This window comes from Mauremys mutica, chromosome 5, assembly GCF_020497125.1.
Source record: "Mauremys mutica isolate MM-2020 ecotype Southern chromosome 5, ASM2049712v1, whole genome shotgun sequence".
Lineage (NCBI taxonomy): Eukaryota > Metazoa > Chordata > Testudines > Geoemydidae > Mauremys > Mauremys mutica.
Genome location: NC_059076.1, coordinates 145160378 through 145179962, shown reverse-complemented (window position 1 = coordinate 145179962; position 19585 = coordinate 145160378). Strand labels below are relative to the sequence as shown.

Genomic DNA, 19585 nt, shown 5'->3' with positions numbered 1-19585 from the left:
CAAAGACCCTAGCAGCCCTGCCACTCTTGGAACCAGCAGACTGGATCAATGTAAAGGTCCACCAACGAAAGACTGCTTTGGCTCCATGCTGGAAAGGCCCTTATTAAGTCCTGCTGACTACCAACACCGCTGTGAAGTGCCAAAGACTGACTGCCTGGACCCATGATTCTCACTGCAAAAAGACCCCTCCACATCAGGAGAATTCTCCTACTGATGATTAGCCTATTCCTTCTTCTAGCTCTACTGTGCCTTCTGGACAGCAGGAAAAAAAAAGGGGGACAAGGTGAAGTGCTAGTTAACCTCTCCCTTGTCCACTGACAGACCTACTGTGCCTTTGAACTTTTCTAGAAGAATCAAAAACCATTACAGGGTGATGTGCTGGTAACCTCTCCCCTGTAGGAAGCTGAATCATGACTGTTTCGGGAAAGAAAATGGAACACTCACTCTACTGAAATTGCCAAAGTCCAGGAATTCCTGACTACAAAAAATATTAAGAACTGACCCTGGTGAAGAAACAAAGAATTATACACTGGCAGGAAGAAATTTGTGGGACCCATGCTTGGGAATGTGGTATTAATTGGATTTGGGGGTTTATTCTACAGGCTGTGCCCCGTGTTTTGGATAAATCCTTCAGCATGTATTGCCCTCCCTAATTGGATTTTAAATGACATTACCCTTATCCAGTTTTCAGATCACTTCTACGTACCCAAATTGCTCACAAGGGGCTGCCATTAGATTAGCACAACAGAAAGCCTCTGTTTCCTCTGGAAAAAAGAAGGAATTGATCAGATCCCTGTGGGCTGGGGCCAATAGTGTAGCAGCCATTTAAAATATTCTTAAAAGCCAAGAACATGATAAAAAAATTGGGCCAACTAGAAAAGGCCACTAGCCTTATTTCTGGAGCTCAGCTAACCCAAGTACAGGCTTGTTATTTCCTTGTTATGTCCACCCATAGTTCCATGACGCAGAAGTTACTGACAGAGACAGTATTGAATATCACTGAGGCTGGGAAGGCATTGCAGTGGGATCTAGTATGTTTAGAAATTCAGGATTTCCTGAATGACCAGCTGATGGCCATTCGGAGTGATCTTGAGCACCAGACTTGGCCCACTGCCCTTACAGACGCATCAGGAACCATCTGATCTGTGGCCATGGAGACATACTTGGACATTTTCTGGATGGAAGTGTGGACATTCACAGTGCTCCTTCTAAGCATATGGACCGGTTAGGGTGGGTGTGGGCTCCCACATACCGAATCCTGCTGGGTTCATGGGGAGGATGAATGTGGGACTGAATACCCCCTCATTAATGACCCCAGCTCCCTAGAGCTTAATTGCTTTTTGTCCTCAAAGTATGAGAAAACTCAAAGTTTATTCTCAAAGGGGGGAGTTGTTGGTGTCACTAGGCATAAATCTAGGTAACTCGGGAGGATGGCTCTGGGCCTATGTGAACCAAAGTACCTCTATGTGAAGCGCTTTTGTTAGCCTTACTAAACTTTTGTAACCTCTTGTGCTGTGTGGTGACTACTGGCAGCTGCAAGGCCGGTTGGTACTAGATACAGCCAATATTAGATAAAATAGGCGGAAAGCAGATGCTGTAATGAAGGTTATATGCATGAGAAAATACTCCCCACAGTGGAAAAGTACAGATAAAAAAAACAAGGGGGGTATAAATGCTGGGACTCCGCCTGCATGCGGGTGTGCAGGATTTGAGATTGCTATTTCTCCCTTGCACCTTTTTTTAAGCTTAAATAAACTTGGTTTGCTTCTCCACCCTGGTGTGTTAATTAGTGCGACACACACCGGGCAACGAACCCCGCTGTTGCCCCCCTCGGGCCCTTTGGGCCGGCAACAAATGGACCGTCTCAGTCAGTGGCGGGACACTCCACTGCCCCCTAGGCTGGACAAAGACACCGCCCCAGGGATGCCTTCTGATACACCGGTACAAACACGTGACACATCACTCCTGACATATGAGGTGCAGCCCCTCTACGTAGTAAGGTGCCGCCTCTCACCTTGTACATGTTGGTTTGAACAAAACAACTCTGTCCATCTGTGACGTTATTGATATAAATGGGGACCATATAGAACATGGGTTGCAACCAAGGTCCTGTAGTGGCACCAAACCTTAGGTAAAGGGGGTCATCTAAGGTGTCTAAGACCAGGTTAGGGGTTGCTGGTTATGATTATGCTGTCTGTATGCATGTGTATCATTTTGTAGTTGAAGTTATAAATATTGGATATGTACTGTCTGTATTTGGTATTGTGCTCTGCTTCTAGGTGATATCCCAGACAAATTGGTGTTAGCCCTGCATAGCCTGCTTGATGGCCCATTAAGGACCATCAGCTACACAACTGACCCATGGAGAGAAGGCAGACACGCCTTGTGACTCAGCAAAGTGCAGGGACTGGCCCATGTGACTCCAGACTCCATTTGGCTGTAATTTTCCACAAGAGATTCTTGCACCTGGAAAAGCCTATAAAAGGCTAATGCCTCATCTCCATCTTGTCTTCAATCCTGCTTCTGACCTCTGGAGGGACTTTGCCACAAACAGAAGCTCTGCACAAAGGACTGACCGACCCATCCCAGCGGGGGATGTTCCAGAGACTTGATTTGAACCTGCAGTTTATGCCATTACTGCTGCAAGCCTGAACTAAGAACTTTGCCATTACTGTGTGTAATTGATTCCATTTAACCAATTCTAGCTATCTCATCCCTACCTTTTTCCCTTTACGAATAAACCTTTAGATTTTAGATTCTAAAGGGTGGGAACAGCGTGATTTGTGGGTAAGATCTGATGTGTATATTGACCTGGGTCTGGGGCTTGATTCTTTGGAATCGAGGGAACCTTTTTCTTTTATTGGGGTGTTGGTTTTCATAACCATTCATCCCCAGGACGAGTGGCACTGGTGGTGATACTGGGAGACTGGAGTGTCTAAGGAAATTGCTTGTGTGACTTGTGGCTAGCCAGTGGGGTGAGACCAAAGTCCTTTTTCTCTGGCTGGTTTGCTTTGCCTTAAAGGTGGAAAAACCCCAGCCTGGGGCTGTAACTGCCCTGTTTGAGCAATTGGTCCTGATTTGGCACTCTCAGTTGGGTCCCGCCAGAACTGCTTCGTCACACCATCATAGTACCCTTTTGCCCCTGTCTTTAGGAGGGGTTCGCCTGTTCCTGGTTATCTGTGTGGAATGTGCCAGCATTGGAGTGTTCTGGTGCCATCCCAGCTTATGTTTGTATCTCTGGTGTTCAGTACCTTTTAGGTACGTATTTTCTTGCAGCATCAGCCCTTTCCTTGCCGGCTCCTGTGAGCAGGGCCTGCCTCTGGCTCACAGCTTACCTCGGCTTTATGTGAGCAAAGTCTTGATCCTTCCTTTAGTTCAGGCCTCAGGCCTCATACCGGGCCTCTGATGCAAGAGTTTATGTTCCAGGGCCTCATCTTACTACAGTTTCTACCTGGGTGCAGTAGAATCTACTTTCTAGCACAGAAAGTCACTCAAAATACAACCCATTTCCAGTTTAATTCCTGGCCCTTTTTGGAAACTAGCCCTCCCCCCTCCCCCCATGTCCCAAAGAAAAGCAATTATTGCTGCTGCTCTGAGCACATCCTCAAGAAACATTCCAAGGAACGCAGGAGACTCCCTCTGCTGTCAAGACACAGTCATAACCGCTTTGGAACTGGGCCAGTTCTTTGAAAACGTATGTACCTGAGATGCAAATCAGAGCCTAAGAGTAGAAACCCAGTTCAGTTCTCCCCCATCTAACTACCGCCGGCGGTTAGGGTTGCAATCTGTGGAAGTGTGTCATGATATTGCAACATCAAAAAAAATATGGGGATGCTGTTAATGGCCTTCAGTCTATTCACCTAGTTTATGGGCATTGTTAGAGGGCTTTCCCTCCACTCGCCCACTTCCCTGGTTCTTGTCACGCAGACAGCAAGCGGCAAAAGACCAGAAGTCTGAAGTGCAGACAGTGCGATGTTTATTGGGGTTAATGTCCAGCAAACTTGATTCCAATTTCCCTGCCTACTTCCTGTTTGACCCCAGTTTATATAGTAATATTCTCAGCTATACCTTAACCGATCATTGTACTGAAATCTATCTAACCAATCCTAACATATTGGAACATAATTCTCTAACCAATTATATCCCACTACCCTAATTAACTGACACCTACCAAAATTAATTACACAGCAGAGAGAAACAGTTAGAGAACCAGACAGATTAACAATAGGAAAGTGGGGGCCAAAAAAATAAAACACAGAGAAATGAGGGTTTCACAACCACAACCATTGGTAAGTGATCTCTTGCCAGACAGGCTGCTGTCAAACTGAGCTCCTCACCAGCGGGTGGCTGGGAAATATTCTTGCTTGGAAATTAAGGTGCTTTCTGAGGTGCTGGGACTGCATGTCACATCCCAGCTGGTCCATGGGCCTGCTTACAAATCCACATAGAAGGCAGAACGCAGTTGGCATCATTCCACAAATTCCGGTTGATTGAATGGATGTGAACACAGTCTTCTCTGCCTCCAATCCCCTGATCCCAGTTGTCTGGCTGATTCTCCCCCCAGAACCTACAGATCAGAGTGTTAATGTCTCCGTGGAGAACCACAGCCAGTTCCTGAACTCAGTTCTGCTCTGTGGACTCTGTTGCTGGCAGGGGACCAAGACACCCAGCAATGACGCGGTGAAGCGATGCACCCCCCGGCCACCCCTCAGAGTTCTCCACAGCTCTTGTGGCCATGGTAACGAAGGGCTTCTGACGGCCGGGGGTAGCACCTGCCCTGCGCCTGACAGGCCAGCAAAGAGCCAAAGTCAGTGTGTGGCTCCAAACGCTGAGCAGCAGCAACTCGGATCTCAGTGCCCAGAACCAGAGCAGGTGGCACAGCACGTCCCAGGCACCCCCGGGATGGGAACGCAGGAACGGGAAGAGAGGGCAGCGGGGGCCAGTCATTAACTTCTCCCTGGCCCTGCTTATGGGCCTCGCCCACAGCCCCCTGAGGTCACTGCACCGACTGCAGCTGGCTCCGGCCATGCCCCCGGCCCCACAGCCTCCCCGTGCCCAGCCTGACCGAGGGGAGAGCGCAGCGCAATCCCAAGGAGAGCGGGAACCTGCCGCTCACTCCAGACTCCCCTGGCTGCACTGAGTCGACTTGGGGCCAGACCCTCAGCTGGTGTAAATCCCTGTGGTTCATTCAAGTCAATGCCGAGTTACCCAGGGGAGGCTCTGGCCCTGGGTCTCAGTGGGCACTGAACACACACTCCGTGTTGAGGCTCCTGCTCTAAGCAAAGGGGCATTAGCAGGAATTCCTGAGAGGATTCACTGCTGTCATGGCAGCGCCCAGGGGCCTCCCTCAGGATCGGGCCCGCTGTGCCGGGTGCTGCATAGACACCAGGGGCCGCACAGACGCTGCCCGACAGAGCTTGTGACCAATCGTGTAATAAATAATCACGTCTCTCAAGCTTTACTCACCCCCTGCTTGCGTCTGCTCTGTATTCTGTGCCATCCGCCCAGCGCCAGCTGCCTTCTGTCTCCCGGTCGGTGAGTCCAATCCAGTGATTTTGACCTTTGGTATCGCTGGAGAGAAACTCCTGCACAACACAGTTTGCAGCATGTGCAGGTCACCCAAGAGAGGCTGCAGGATGCAGCCGCAGCTGCCTGGGCTGAACAGATTTTGGGGGAGAGGAAAGGGCGTCTGGTGGTGTGAGCAGGGCACTGGGCAGCGGGAGACGCGGTGTCCTGCCCCCAACGCTGACAGTGACTAGCTGGGAGACCCTGAGGGAGCCCTGGAGCAGCCCTGTGTGTGTGTCTGCATCTGTATCTGCCTGGGGCTAACAGCACCGACCTGTCTCAGAACACTCCCCCCACGGCCCCCTCAGAGCTGGGCTGCGGCAGGTACTGACGGGCACCTCAGAGTTCACACCAGCCCCCTGCCCTTGCAGGAGGCAAAGCTCGGAGCAGAGAACTGGGTGCAAAGTCTGGCCCTGCCAGAGGGTGGGATTTTCCTCCTCCGAAAGTGCCACAGAGGCTTGGGGTGAGGGCTGCAGTGGGCACATGGGGAGAGAGGATTCTCTGAGAGGTGCATGGCTCCTCGCACACAAGCCTTCCAGCTACAGGCTTCTAGATTGTCCAGCAGGAGCTCAGGCCCGAGCCCAGAGGAGGATTAAGGTTTCCTGGGGCCCTGGGCTAGAGCGAGTGGTGGTGGTGGGGGCTTCCCACCCCTTCTGCCTGTGGCTGAGGGTGCTGGCTCCAGGGTGGGACTAGAAATGAGGGATTCAGGGTGCAGGAGGGGTCTGGGGCAGTAGGTTGGGTTGCAGTGTGTGGGAGGGTGGGAGGGGTCTGGCTCGGGGTGTGGACTCTGGGCTGAGGCCAGGAATGAGGGGTTCGGGGTGCAGGAGGGTGCTCCAGGATGGGGCTGAGGAGTTCGGAGTGTGGGAGGGGACTCAGGGATGAGGCAGGGGGGTGGGAAGGGGTGGAGGGCGAGCTCCAGACAGGAGTTTGGATGCGGGAGTGGGATCAGGGCTGGGGCGGGGGGTTGGAGCATGGGAGGGGGTGTGGGGTGCAGGCTCCCTGTGGCACTCACCTCAGGGGGCTCCCAGGAAGTGGCCAACATGTCCTTTTGGCTCCTAGGCAGAGGCGCAGCCAGGGGGCTATGCATGCTGCCCCCACCCGCAGGCCCCGCCACCGCAGCTCCCATTCAAAGGTGCTGGAACTAGAGGTGTTGCGGGGTGGGGGGGCTGCAGCACCCTCTGTCTTCAAGTGGCTTCCATTATGTACAGGGTTTGCCGTTTGGTTCAATGACTGTCAGCAGTCCCACTATTCAAACTGTTCCAGCACCCCTGCTCCCATTGGCCTTCATTCCCAGCCAATGGGTGCTGCGGAGCTGGCGCTCAGGGTGAGGGCAGTGCATGGATCCTCCATGGCTTCCCCTAGGCCTAGGATCTGGAGGGACATGATGGCCGCTTCCCGGGAACCATGTGGAGCCAGGTGCGGGGCCTGCCAACTCTGCGCCAACCGGACTTTTAACCGCCCAGTCAGTGGTGCTGACCGGAGCCACCAGGGTCCCTTTGCAACTGGGTGTTCTGGTCAGAAACCGGACACCTGGCAACCCTGACTACGGCCCTGCAACCGTTTTCTCCTTTCTGGCCAACCCCGCACAGTGGCCCCAAGACCGGAGAAGCTCTGTACCTTCGCCACGGTCCTGGGGCCGCAGCGGGGAGTAAGAGCTCCCCCAGCCCTGAGGCCTCACAGGGAGCGAGCGCGTCTCCGGTCCCAGGGCCGCAGCGTGGGAGCCAGGGGGGGGGCTTCCCCTGCTGCCTGGTGCTTCTGCTGGGGAGTGGGGTTGGGGCGCTGGGGCTTCTCCCACCCCACCTGCCTGCCCGGTACTTCTGCCGGGGCTACGGGCTTCTGCCGACCCATGATGGATTTCTGCTGGGGGTGGGGAACCCATTTTTCCAGAGCCCCGGGGCACAGGCCCCGTCAGCCCATTGGACAATCCACCACTGCCTGAGCCCTCGGACTGGGGAGAGGGATCAAAGTGGGTCGTCACTGGGAAAGGCCATTGGGTTTGCTGGAAATGCTACATTGGAAGTAGGGAAAATCAGAAATGAGCCTCACCCCAAATCCCCTTCCCCCAGCATCCCAGATCCTGGCACTGTTCCTCGGCCCATCTCTGCTTTTAAACTGATGGGTGAATCCCCTGAGTCAGGTTCCAAGGCTGGGCATCCTCTCCGATGGTTTGCCACAAGCCATGTCACAGATTGTCAACCTCACCTGCCACCTGCCACCTCCTTCTGGTATGAAACAAGACACTGACCCATTATCCAAGCCCCTAGGAAGTTCCTGCACTCACCTGTTCCGCCTGGGAGGAGACAGAGGTCAGGTGCGAGTCCTGAGACACACAGAACTGCTCGGCCTCGTCCCACGACTTCCTTTCTTGTGAAAAGTAATAGAGGTTCCCACCATAAAACCTCCAGCCCCTGGAGAGCTTTGTCAGCACATCACCTAGGAGCAGAGACTGAGGTGAGACACCCGGGCTAAAGTCACAGGGACACATGCAGGGAGCTCAGGGTTTCTAGTGCTGCATTTCCCCTGCCCTTCAGCTGCCCCCAGCCCAGGGAGCTTCTGAATCCTGATTCTCCAGCATCACAATAAGTAACTTTTGTGGCCACATGATGGATCCCAAAGAGCGCTGCAGAAAGCAGGCACCACGGGGTCACTCCCCCAGCACTGAAATGCAGCTGCATCTGGGCTGGAGCATGGGTGCTAGTCCCAGTGCAGAGCAGCACGGCTGTAATGGGAAAGGGGAGACTCACTGTGCAGCTGAGCTGGGAGGGGGAATTCAGGAGGGGGAATGTAGCTGCCCAAAGTGGAACATCCCCTGGTTCTGTATCAACATCTTTAAATGATCATAAGTGGTGAAGGTCTTGAGTCTTTTGCACTTTGGCACCTCCCACAACACCCTGCCGGGGGCACTGGCTCAGGGATGGTTCTGAAAGTAACGCCCCATACGCTGAAATTCCAGGGTCACTTTTTGCCTGTGAGCTGACAGGTCTGGAGCATCTAAGAGAGCTGATAGCTGGGTGCTCTCATTATGCTAACGAGGCCTAGGGTGTAATTTAACTCCACACCGATCACCACGGTGTGGGCACAGGTCATCTTTAATGGAAGAGAACTCGGTGCTGGTGAAAGGCGCTGTGTTGTGAGCCTGGGAGCCTGAAATCCTCCGTTTATCCTCAGCACCAGGAGAAACAGATCTGGATTTCTCTATAGGCTGCACTGACGTTGTCCAGCCGGATCTGGATTTCTCCATACGCTGCACTGACGTTACCCAGCTGGTCTTTCAGCATCCGGACTCCTGCCTGTGCTTCATCCAATAACTGCAGACCTAGAAGAAAGTCACAGCGACGTCAGTGGAGATGCAGAACACTTGATTATCAGCACGTGCAGTAGAGCAGCACCTGCAGGCCCCTGTGTGCCAGGCGCTGTACGGACAGGAGGGGACAGTCCCTGCTCTCAACAGCTCACAGTCAAAATAGATGTGAGGTGGGAGAAATAAAGGATGATTTTACAGATGGGGAACTGAGGTGCAGAGAGACGTGCTGAGAATTTGAAATCAAGGTACCTGAATCCCAGCCCAGCTCCCTAGCCACACAGCCATGCTTAGCCTTAAACCGCAGCCCACAGCCAACCCAGGGCACAAGGAGATGAGCAGTGCCGCCTCTCCCCCATTCCCTCCTGCCTCTGGAACTCCGAGTGGGTCACCTGCAGCCTGCAGACAAACTGGGGCTACAGGAATGTCCCTGGGCCTGAGCCATGGCACCAGGATCCAGGCCTGGATTTGGAACCCGCCAGCGTTCAGGCCTGGTCAGTACCAGGGTGTCGGTTCAGGCCCATCTCCTGTTCATGTGCTGCATGTAAATCTCAGCCACAGATCGGCTTTTACACTCAGTCACTTGCCAGAGGGTTAATAATGTTTCCTCGGCCCAGTGCCAGCTGGACGGCTGGAGGGCGCCCTGATCCCGTCAGTGCGATTCTGGTTGTGTGAGATACGCCCAGAGCCCCAGAAAGTGAAAGTTCAAGACCCAGATTGTGATCTCCTCCCGCAGGGCCTGGGGCTGCCTACGGGTCTGTGCAGCACTCAGCCCACCGTGGCTGCTGCTGTATTAAACACAGATCATCCCTATTCACAACAACAGAACTGGGTTTGCCTTTAGCTCATTTCCAGGATCACCCACGATGTCTGAGGAAACAAAAGCAGGGCCAGTAACCTGTGTGAGTTTAAAGTTCCTGTATGAAGAGTGTGATTCAAATACAAACTGGCCACGCTGCAAGTCCTGCTGAGAGCTGATGGACTCGCACTAAGCTGGCTTTGTTCATTTCTATCCAGGAAGTCCTGTGGCCTGCTCGGCGCCGATCCTGCAATGTCCATGCTGCTCACACATCTGACTACCTGGGCTGTTAGGCTCGGCTCCCGCTGCAGTGTAGACACACCCTTAGTCTCTCGGTGCCTCAGTTCCCATCTGTACAATGGGCTCCATCTCCCAGGGTGTTGTGAGGATAAATACATCAGAGGGTGCCAGGGGCTCAGAGACTGTGGTGATGGGGACCGGAGACGTCCCCATGCTAGAGAAGGCAGAAAGCGCACACCTTGCTCCCCCACTTACTGTCCAGCTCCTTTGAGGTGTCCAAGGTGGTGTTGGGCTGCAGAGAGGCTCTGATTTTGTGAACCGCTTTGTCCACGTCTCGTAGCCTTTTCTGTCCCTGGAAATCTAGGAATCACATGGTCAGGGGTCAGAGCACTTCATTAGCAGAGAAAGAGAACAGACTCTCTGCGTGTGGGGAATGATTTGCTCTCTAATCTATGAGAGATTTTTATCATCTGTGCAACACGAACACCAGAATCGGGAAAATTCCCCCCCAGGAACCTCACTGACATTTAGCCTCACGTCCGCATTGGGCCAGGAGAACCCCAGAATATTCCCTGGAACCCCCACCCTGCGAGTGCACATGACACTGTTCCTTTGGGGGGTACAGCCCGTGTCCTTGGCACGCCCAGCCAGGTCCATGGGCCGTGCAGAGAGGTGTGGCAGAGCCAGCGACTCACCATTTCGCTAGCCCTCTCCATCCCCTGTGGGGTAACTGCAGCCACAGACACACTTCAAGAGAGCAGCCGTGTGCTCCCCGAACACTGGCCCTTGCATGATTTCCCCTCCCCGGCTGCAAGCCCATGTTAGGACCAGACATAATCTGGCCCTAAGTATCTATAGAAACACTCCAAGAACCTCCAAATCTCCCCGGCTCAGCAAGGTGGATGTTGTTGTCTGACCTGGTGGGGAACCACCACCTGAATGGATGCTGCGGAGAGCCTGGATCCCCAACCGCTGCCCCTTCAATTAATAGAAACGTTACATCCATTTTGCTTGTGTTTAGAAACAAGAACCTGGAACTGAACATTGCACTTGGGTGGAACTTACACATGACGGTCACTGCAATGAGGGAGATACCCAGAGCCACGCTCAGAACAACGGGCAGGGCAGAGAGGATGACTGAGGTCTTGCGAGATGGCACAGCTGGCGTCTCAGGCTGTTTCGCTTGTGGGGAAAAAGAGGAATATTTCCATGGGAGCTGAAGCCCATCTAAGCTCTGCACTGCCAGGCTCACCCTCACTAGTGAGGAGACATCCCAGTCGATAGGAAGCCAAAACCACATTTCGCTTACGTAGCTATTATTGAGGCCAGGAGCTCCGTACAATTGGAAGAAGGTTTGCAGTTGGATGGATATCTACAGTTAAATATAAGGGATTAAAAACCCTCCGGGGGCATCACCCAACCATTACCTGTGTGGGCTTAGGCAGAAATGTCCCCTCAGGGCAGCTTTTTCCCATAACGGCCCCATTATGGGGTTTCTTTCACTTTTCCCTGAAGCATCTGGAACTGGCCACCATCAGAGGCAGCTCATTGGGCTGGAAGGACCATGGACCTGCCGGGTAAGGCAATTCCTGTGAATCTGGGAGGCAGAATCATAGAATCGCAGAACTGGAAGGGACCTTGAGAGGTGACCTAGTCCAGTTCCCTGCACTCATGGCAGCACTAAGGATTATCTAGACCCTCCCTGACAGGGGTTTGTCCAACCTGCTCTTAAAAATCCCAAATGATGGAGATTCAACAACCTCCCCAAGCAATTTATTCCAGTGCTTAACCACCCTGACAGTTAGGAATGTTTTCCTAATGCCCAGCCTAAACTTCCCTTGCTGCAATTTAAGCCCATTGCTTCTTGTCCTGTCCCCAGAGGTTAAGAAGAATATTTTTTCTCCCTCCTTCTTGTAACAACCTTTTATGCACTTGAAAACTGTTATCGTGTCCCCTCTCAGTCTTCTCTTCTCCAGACTAAACAAACCCAATTTTTTCAATCTTCCCTCATAGCTCATGTTTTCTAGACCTTTCATCATTTTTGTTGCTCTTCTCTGGACTTTCTCCAATTTGTCCACATCTTTCCTGAAATGTGGCCCTCCAGAACTGGACACAATACTCCAGTTGAGGCCGTATCAGAGTGGAGTAGAGTGGAAGAATTACTACTAGTGTCTTACTTACAACATCCCTGCTAATACATCCCAAAATGTTACACTGTTGACTCATATTTAGCTTGTGATCCACTATGATCCCGAGATCCCTTTCTGCAGGACTCCTTCCTAGGCAGTCATTGCCCATTTGGAGGACTTTGCAATTGTCCTTATTGAATTTCATCCTATTTACTTCAGACCATTTCTCCAGTTTGTCCAGGTCACTTTGAATTTTAATCCTATCCTCCCAAGCACTTGCAACCCCTCCCAGCTTGGTATCGTCCGCAAACTTCATAAGTGTCCTCTCTAGGCCATTACCTAAATCACTGATGAAGATATTAACAGAATCACTTCCGATGAACTGAGAACTGACCCCACGTCTCCCCCTAAACTGACTCAGCTCTTGAAAAGTTCCCGCACACGTTTGGTTTGTTTGTATAAGCTGGTGGGGTTCGGGTCTCAGTGTGAGATGGGAGCGCAGCTTGCACACTCCTCCCAGGGGGAACGAAAGATGAAGACCAGACCAAACCCCTCCTGTCCACTGCACGTGCTGCTGCTCCCTCCTGGGCTTAAGTTTTCCAAGAGCCGGGCTGAGCTGTGGGTCTGTTTTCTCAGGCCAGCCAGTGCCAAGAATTGGGAGTCCAAGAAAACAAGGCAAGTTGGCGTAATGGATTCAGCATGTGTTGTCCTTACCTGGAGGCTGGAGAGGTGCTTTTCCAATATTCACATTCATATAAATATTTTTGTCCGCCATTCTCTGTCCTTCCCTGTGAGCTGAACGGTTGATAAATGGTTTCCTTTAAGCAGCGGTTTCACAAAGGCTGGTTAACACATTTGAATATGCCCAGAAATAGAAATGGACAGCAAGCTCTGTAATTGGGAGGGTGAAAAGCCTCAGGCCACAGAGTTTAAGGCTGGGCTTGCGTGTAGCCTTTGAATTAAATACAAGAGAGAGAAGCCATGCTGCGTGCTAGGCAAATACCATGGGCCCATATTCACTTTAATATTAATAATCTTATCAAAACAGGACATTTCCCTGCTAGGGCACTGATCTGTCCCATGTCAACAATGACCAAACTTTGTTCCCATCTGAGAGCTCAGTGGTGTCCTACATGTATTGAGTTGGTGGCTCTCGGTCCCATTTCTAGGGGACAGGTGTCCACATCACAATGGAACCATCACCACAATTAATATTATTTGTCACCTTGTTGGCAGTTCAAATGGAAAGTCAACACTCTCCACTGGTTGTTACAGTCCCTTTGCCCTGTAGGTTGGCTGGGAACATTGGCAGGGAGTAGGGTTGTTGTCTGTGTGTCTCTGCTCTACAACGGGACCCCTTTGTGTTTGCAGCCCAAATTTCCACTGGCCTTTTTTTTTTCTTGGCACCCTGGCACATTGCTAACTCGTGTCTAACTTGCTACCTTCCTGGGCTCTTTGGATTCACTGCCTAGCGGGTTCCTGCAGCCCATGGACTGTGGCCTGGATTATGTCACGGACTCACAGATCGTGACCACTCCTGGCCCCGTGGGGTCCGTGGGGGGTGCCCCTTTCAGTGCGACAGCCCTTCTCGGGGGGCCACTCTCTCTCGGGGTCAGGCCCCTCCACCTCCTGGAGCTGTACCTCTCTGAGCCTTAGCACACCTGTTTCTCGCCATGGGCCCCCTCAGGGAGTCCACGCGCTCTGGACCCCCCGGGCCTCCTCACCCCTGAAGGGGTTGATGCAACCCTGCTCTCTAGACCGGAGTGACTCTCAGCCAGCATAAACCAGGAGGGTTTATTGAGAGTTGGACACAGCACAGGAAACTCTCAGGGCGTCAGGCCTGGCCTCTCTCAATAACAGCACATCCCAGTCCCCCTGCATCCAGGTGTGCTCTGCTCCCCCTCTCCATCGCAGAGCCCCCCTGCTTCCCACCTGGGACTCCGATATCCCCGGCCCCAAGCCCCACCTCTGTCCATTGTCCTCTCTCCAGGTAAACAGGGTCGTAAACAGGAAGGCCTGGGTCTCCTCTCCTCTCAGCCCTCCTCTGGCTGGAACCGGCTGGTCAGGTCGCCGGGGTCCTCTCTTCACAGCCCATTGTCCTCCCACTGGCCAGAACCAGCTGTGACTCCTGAGCCGGGTCTCCAGGTCACCAGTCACTGGGGTCTCCATCCTCCAGGCCATCGGCCGGGGTCCCGAGTCCCTCTCCGGTCCTCGGTAACAACAAACTCCCTCTCCCCTCACCTCGTTAAACCAGTAACACCCGGGGACACTGAGTCCCACCCCCTGAGCATGCAAACCACTGGAAAACACAGAAAACCCCAAGAAAAGCCCCTACTTCATCACAGATTATTATTCCCCAAATGGACTAATTTCATTTTCCACAAAAGAACCTCGGCCTGTTGTTTTCTGCCCAGGTTTCAGAGATTTTTAAGGCCAGAAAGGACTGTTCTGATGGTCCAGTCTGACTTCCTGCACAGCGCAGGCCAGAGATCTTCCCCACGCGATACCTCCAGCCAGCCCAGGACGTCTGGTTCAGCTACAGCAGATCTGTTAGAAGGAGCCATCCACTCTGGATTTAAGGCTCCAAGTGCTGGAGAATCCACCACCTCTCTAGGTAAGATGTTCTAATGGGCAGTTGCCCTTGTTTAAACCTTGGTGCTGTATTTCTCATCTGAATCTATCTAGCTACATTTTCCATTTCCACTGGACACCTCCATAACCCTTCCTGGACACAGGGTATTCCTGCATGTGCTCCTTAAAATCTTGACGGTATCTCAGCTCCTGAGAGAGCCTACAGTCGGGCTGTTCAGTAAAAGCAGCTGACTGTACAAACGGGATGGTGCTCACTGGGGTTTCATCTTCGTTCTCTCTCGTACGTGTTCCAGAACTTTACAGTGGTTGGGCAGTTGGTGTCCTGCTGCTGGTGCTTATGCCATTGCTCAGAACTGTCTCCCTGTGACTTTGTGGTATTAGTTTTATCCATGTGTTTGTTGCTTCCTGTCCTACACTTACATTGTCAGCTAGTTTGGGAAAGGACCATTGTTCTGTTCGTACAGCACCCCGCACAATGGGGCTCTGAGTCTTGACTGGTGACCTCTAGACACTCGTGCAACACACTCACAATACGAGCTGGTCCCTTTTGCAAGTTAAAAGCTGATTCCTTTTCTAACTGGCAGGGCACAAACTGCGCTTGGGAATCTGAAAATCAGCTGAATTCTTTGTCAGCAATACCAGTTCTGCAATCAGAATTTAGCTGGCAATTCTGCTAACACTACATTAGTCAGTAGTGAAGCGAAACGTTTTTTTCATTCCTATTAAAAATGTTCCTGAAGACAAATGTCGTTGTCTACATTTTTCCTCATTTTTTTGTGACAAAACCCCTAAAAACTGAAATATTTTTAGTTGATGGCAACTGAATATTTGTGGTTTGGTTTTGTTTTCAGATTGTTTTCAACGAAAACCCAAATTGATTTGGTCAAAAAATCAAACTATCCCTGCGGAAATCCGTGTTGACAGAAAAGCCTGTTTTCACTGGGAAAAAAAAGTGTTGATCAAAAGACGTTGACCACCTGTAGTCAGTAGAGAATCCGACGAACTCTCCCCCAGCTTCATGGGGCCCAGCAGCAAACACCACATTTGTGTCAGTAACAGGAGCAAAGATGTTGTGACTCTTGGCAAAAGTGTATTTCACACCAGACAATTTATCTGATAAATCTCACTTCCCGTTCTGTGTATGGGGTGTTTGCAAACAGCTCGTGGCTTTCTCAAGTGCTCTGTGCTGCAGTCACAAGAGTGGGGTTTATTCTCTCTCTCTATTTCCTGCTACTCTTTCAGGTGACATGGCACCATCAAAAAGGATCGAGTGGTGCAATAGCTACCTCTGTAGCCATTAATCCTGTCTTCACTGCCCTGGTCCTTGCATGCCCTGTCCATTCCACCACCTGTCATGCTCACTTGGTGTGTCAGGGGCAACGGATCCCTGACTTGGGGTCTCTGCTAGTCAGTTATACATTGTGATAATGAATTAAATACATAATTAAATTAAGTAAATAAATCAACATGCAATAACCAACCAATAATTTAATCAATTTTAAAGGAATGTGATATGTTAGATCTTGTTGCTGTTTGGGCCAGGCCTGGGATCGTTCTGCAAAGCTTCCTGCGGTGACTCAGGAGCATGGCACCCGTCTCAGGACGGGCTATTAGAGAGCCGGGCACAAACCCCAAATGGGCTGTGAGTTCTAGACGTAGATTTCACCTACAAATTATCAAGTGCAAACTCCTCAGGCACCATAACAGCCTCAACATGGAGTCACAGCCAGTCCCTTGGGTGCTCCGATCCGTCTTGCCACCCAGGTGAGCTGCCTCCGTGATAGATGGTCCCAAAGAATCACAGCAATATTCAGGGTATGGCCAGTGCCAAAGGACCAGTCCCTTACCCCAGGATCAGGAGGGTCACCTTAGATCTCACACCAAAGACCGCGCTTGTAGCCAATCCTGTAATACACTAAATCCAGATGTATTAACTAGGGAAAGGAAACGAGAGATATTTACAAGGATAAAGCAGGTAAACGCATATAAACAGAAATGAGTTAAAATCTGAAGTTTCAAAAAATAATAGAAGCTGCTATGATAAGCAAGCGCTAGATGCCCTTTAGGGCTAACCCGTGCTAAGCATTGGGGAATCTCCTGCTTATGCCTAGAAACCTTGTCCCCCAGAGCCCACACAGTGTGGAGATACAGTTCCTTCTTGTTAGGGGTTTTTATCCACCTCTTTCCTCGTGCTCTGAGCTGCAATCTCAGCTGATGGAAGGAATCTACTTGCACGACTTGTGTTCGGGGGGAAGGGGCAGAACAACCAATGTCTTGGTCCTCTTTCACATCTGACAATAGTCTGGTGTCGCTGGACCTTTCCTGTGAGGAGTGACGTAAAACCTTCCGTTGGAGACCCACACTTCCCACCCGTTTATGTCCCTCTCCTGTCTGGTGGTTTACACGGACACAGAGGTTCACAATATAACCGCTCAGATAGCACCTTACACTACGGGATACAGATGTTATGTCAGATTAACGCAGGCAGCAACTCACAAGAATTCAGTAAAGTCTAAACACTAAACACATTCGTACACACCTAATCGTTACTGTAACACTACTACCACGCGGGTGAGGCACACTGCTCCCTGCCATGGATTTGTCAGTGATCCATTGAGACATGGGAACTTTGGCTTGAGCTGACACCTGGGCTGCCTGCATCATAAGTACCCAATAAAGGCCCTGATTTAGGAAAGCCCTTAAGCAGAAGTTTAAATTAATCCCCGTTCAGGACAGCACTTAAGCATGCAATCTTAATGTTAAGCTCATGCTCATGTAAGCAGAGTCAGGATGAGCTCTACCCTGACATCTGGTGGTGAATTATGGCGAGTGTGAAAAAGAATTTCAGGGGCTGATCTTGTTTGCATAGGCACACCCACCCCGCCTAGCATGAGTCCACGGCAGCCCAAAATGGTCATTTTGACAGCTGTGGGATCCCCAATTTCTCTGTTATTGGGGCAGGAGGAATAAAGTATTGTTACCCTGATTATGTGAATGAAGGACTGTGAAACTGTTTTATGACAGAGGGTTTCACCATCAACTAAGTAGCACTTGTTAGAGAAGGGATATGGGTTCTAAAATCCAGTGAATTGAGAGAGGTTGGGGGCTGGTATGTGTACCTGATGGTATAGACCCCTTTTGAGGGTCTGGCACACCAATTGCACTGTCTCTTTTCTCCACTGTAGACTATTAGAGCTAATTTTGATTTCATTGGAAATCTAGCTAGAAGTTGCTGAACTGAGTTCACTTTGGGTCAATAATGCACCAGCCCTGGGGCTCCCCTACTACAAACTGAAGTCACTAAAAGAGCTAAACTTAGTGAGCTGGGTGCTGTGTTAACAAGTGGGGGAGCCTAAAGATATATTGCTAAGCAGCTGGAAGAGTGGAGCAGTTTGCAGGACAGTTGGAGTAGCCCATGGCACAGTGAGCGGAGCGGAGCTGAGCAGATTGTGGGATGGTTGGAGCGGCCCACAGAACAACAAGCGAGTGGAGCGGAGCGGTTTGCGGGGATGACTGGAGTGGCTCACGGGTCAGCTGGAGGAGTGGAGCGGCTGGTGGAGTAGAGCCGGTTGTGGTGAAGGCTGCAGCAGAACTCCCTGGAGAGGTGGGGCAATCAGCCTTGGCCCACATAAGGTGCTCCTTAACATCCCGTGTGCCCCTCTGTTTCCACTCAGGCTGGGGGGGTAAAACTCTGCAGATAAACTTTTGAACTCTGGGGTGGCACTGACCAGGGACAGAGACTTTTGGGTTGTTGGACTTTGGGGTGATTGGACTTAAGACCCTAAGGGGAAAAGGACATTGCCAAACTTACTTGGTGGGTCTTTTGCTCGTGGTTTATGTTATGAATCCTGTTTGTGGTGTTTCCCCAATATTATGCAACATTGTTTCCCTCCTTTATTAAAAGGATTTTGCTACACTCAGACTCCGTGCTTGCAAGTGGGGAAGTATTGCCTCCTAGAGGCGCCTGGGGGGGGTATGTAATTGTCCCAGGTCACTGGGTGGGGGCTTGAGCCGGTTTTGCTTTGTGTTATTGAAACGGAACCCCTGGATACTGAACCCGGCCCTTGCTGCTGCCAACTCAGAGGGGCAGAAGGGTTACACTTACGTGCTGTCCTGGTCGTGCATGTTTTCCTGAACTGGATGGGGCCATGATCCAGTAATAACGATTCTCTTTATTCAAAACTATTTGCTGAATAATTTCTTTGTCTGCAGGTTGTTCACTTGCAGATGGTTGTGAATGTTCCATCGTTAAAGTTCAAACTCAGTCGCTCAGGTTTGAGTGGATAAATAGGTCACATGGTATCCTTCTGTTCTCGGAATGAATGAAACTCAGAATCAGAACGCTGGCGTAAATATTTGTGTGTATCCGTTTGATATTCTATTTCGGTCAATGTCTTCTCTCTATCAACACTTCTCTCAATAAACTCATTTGTTAGCATCTCTGCAAGAGCTGGTTAAATTTTTGTCACTGCAACATTTTTCCAGTGAAAAGTGGCTTTTTGACCAAAATGAAATGTTTTTGTGGGGTGCTGAAGGTCTGGGTGGTCAGCTCAGCTGCCCTTGGGCTCCTGGCTTCTGACTCTCCACTGGGAGCCTTGCTGACCCCTGGGCTCTTAGCTCCCCGCTCCTCACCAGGAGTAAGGCAACCACCCAGGCTCCCGGCAGGGAGCTCCATGCCCAGAGTCTGGGTGGCTGCCAGGCTCCCAGTGGGGACCAGGGAGCTGGGAGCTGTGAAAGTTACTAGTGACTCCCCTTAACAACTAGCAGGCGGTCAGTAGGGGGAAGCAGAAGCCTCATGTAACACAGTGACCTGAACTTTTTAACTATCTTTTCTTTTCTGCCTCAAAGCAGAGAAATCTTGCTCCAAGCCAGTTTGCACTAATCAGATAACGGTTTCACGGGGTCTGGGAACCACCAATGAAGTGTTAACACGGCATGGTCTTTGTCTGAAAGTGTATG

General features: G+C 51.2%; 1 protein-coding gene and 1 long non-coding RNA gene across 3 annotated transcripts in view; one reads left to right on the top strand and one right to left on the bottom strand.

The window, feature by feature from the left end:
• The window catches only part of LOC123371059, a 136145-nt gene that overhangs the window by 61945 nt on the left and 54615 nt on the right, over positions 1-19585 (top strand). The window lies entirely within an intron of this gene.
• LOC123371057 (C-type lectin domain family 4 member F-like) lies at positions 3915-13021 on the bottom strand. Of its 2 annotated transcripts, XM_045018203.1 has the most exons (7): positions 12749-13021; positions 10971-11087; positions 10161-10265; positions 8825-8881; positions 7847-7998; positions 5467-5585; positions 3915-4567 (listed from the first exon to the last, which is right to left on the bottom strand). In XM_045018203.1, exons 1-7 carry the CDS (start codon positions 12807-12809, stop codon positions 4405-4407), a joined length of 774 nt encoding a protein of 257 aa, XP_044874138.1. In that variant the 5' UTR covers positions 12810-13021; the 3' UTR covers positions 3915-4404. The 2 variants fall into 2 exon arrangements, with proteins under 2 accessions (XP_044874138.1, XP_044874137.1); XM_045018202.1 differs by lacking the exon at positions 12749-13021 and having other exon boundaries at positions 10971-11409.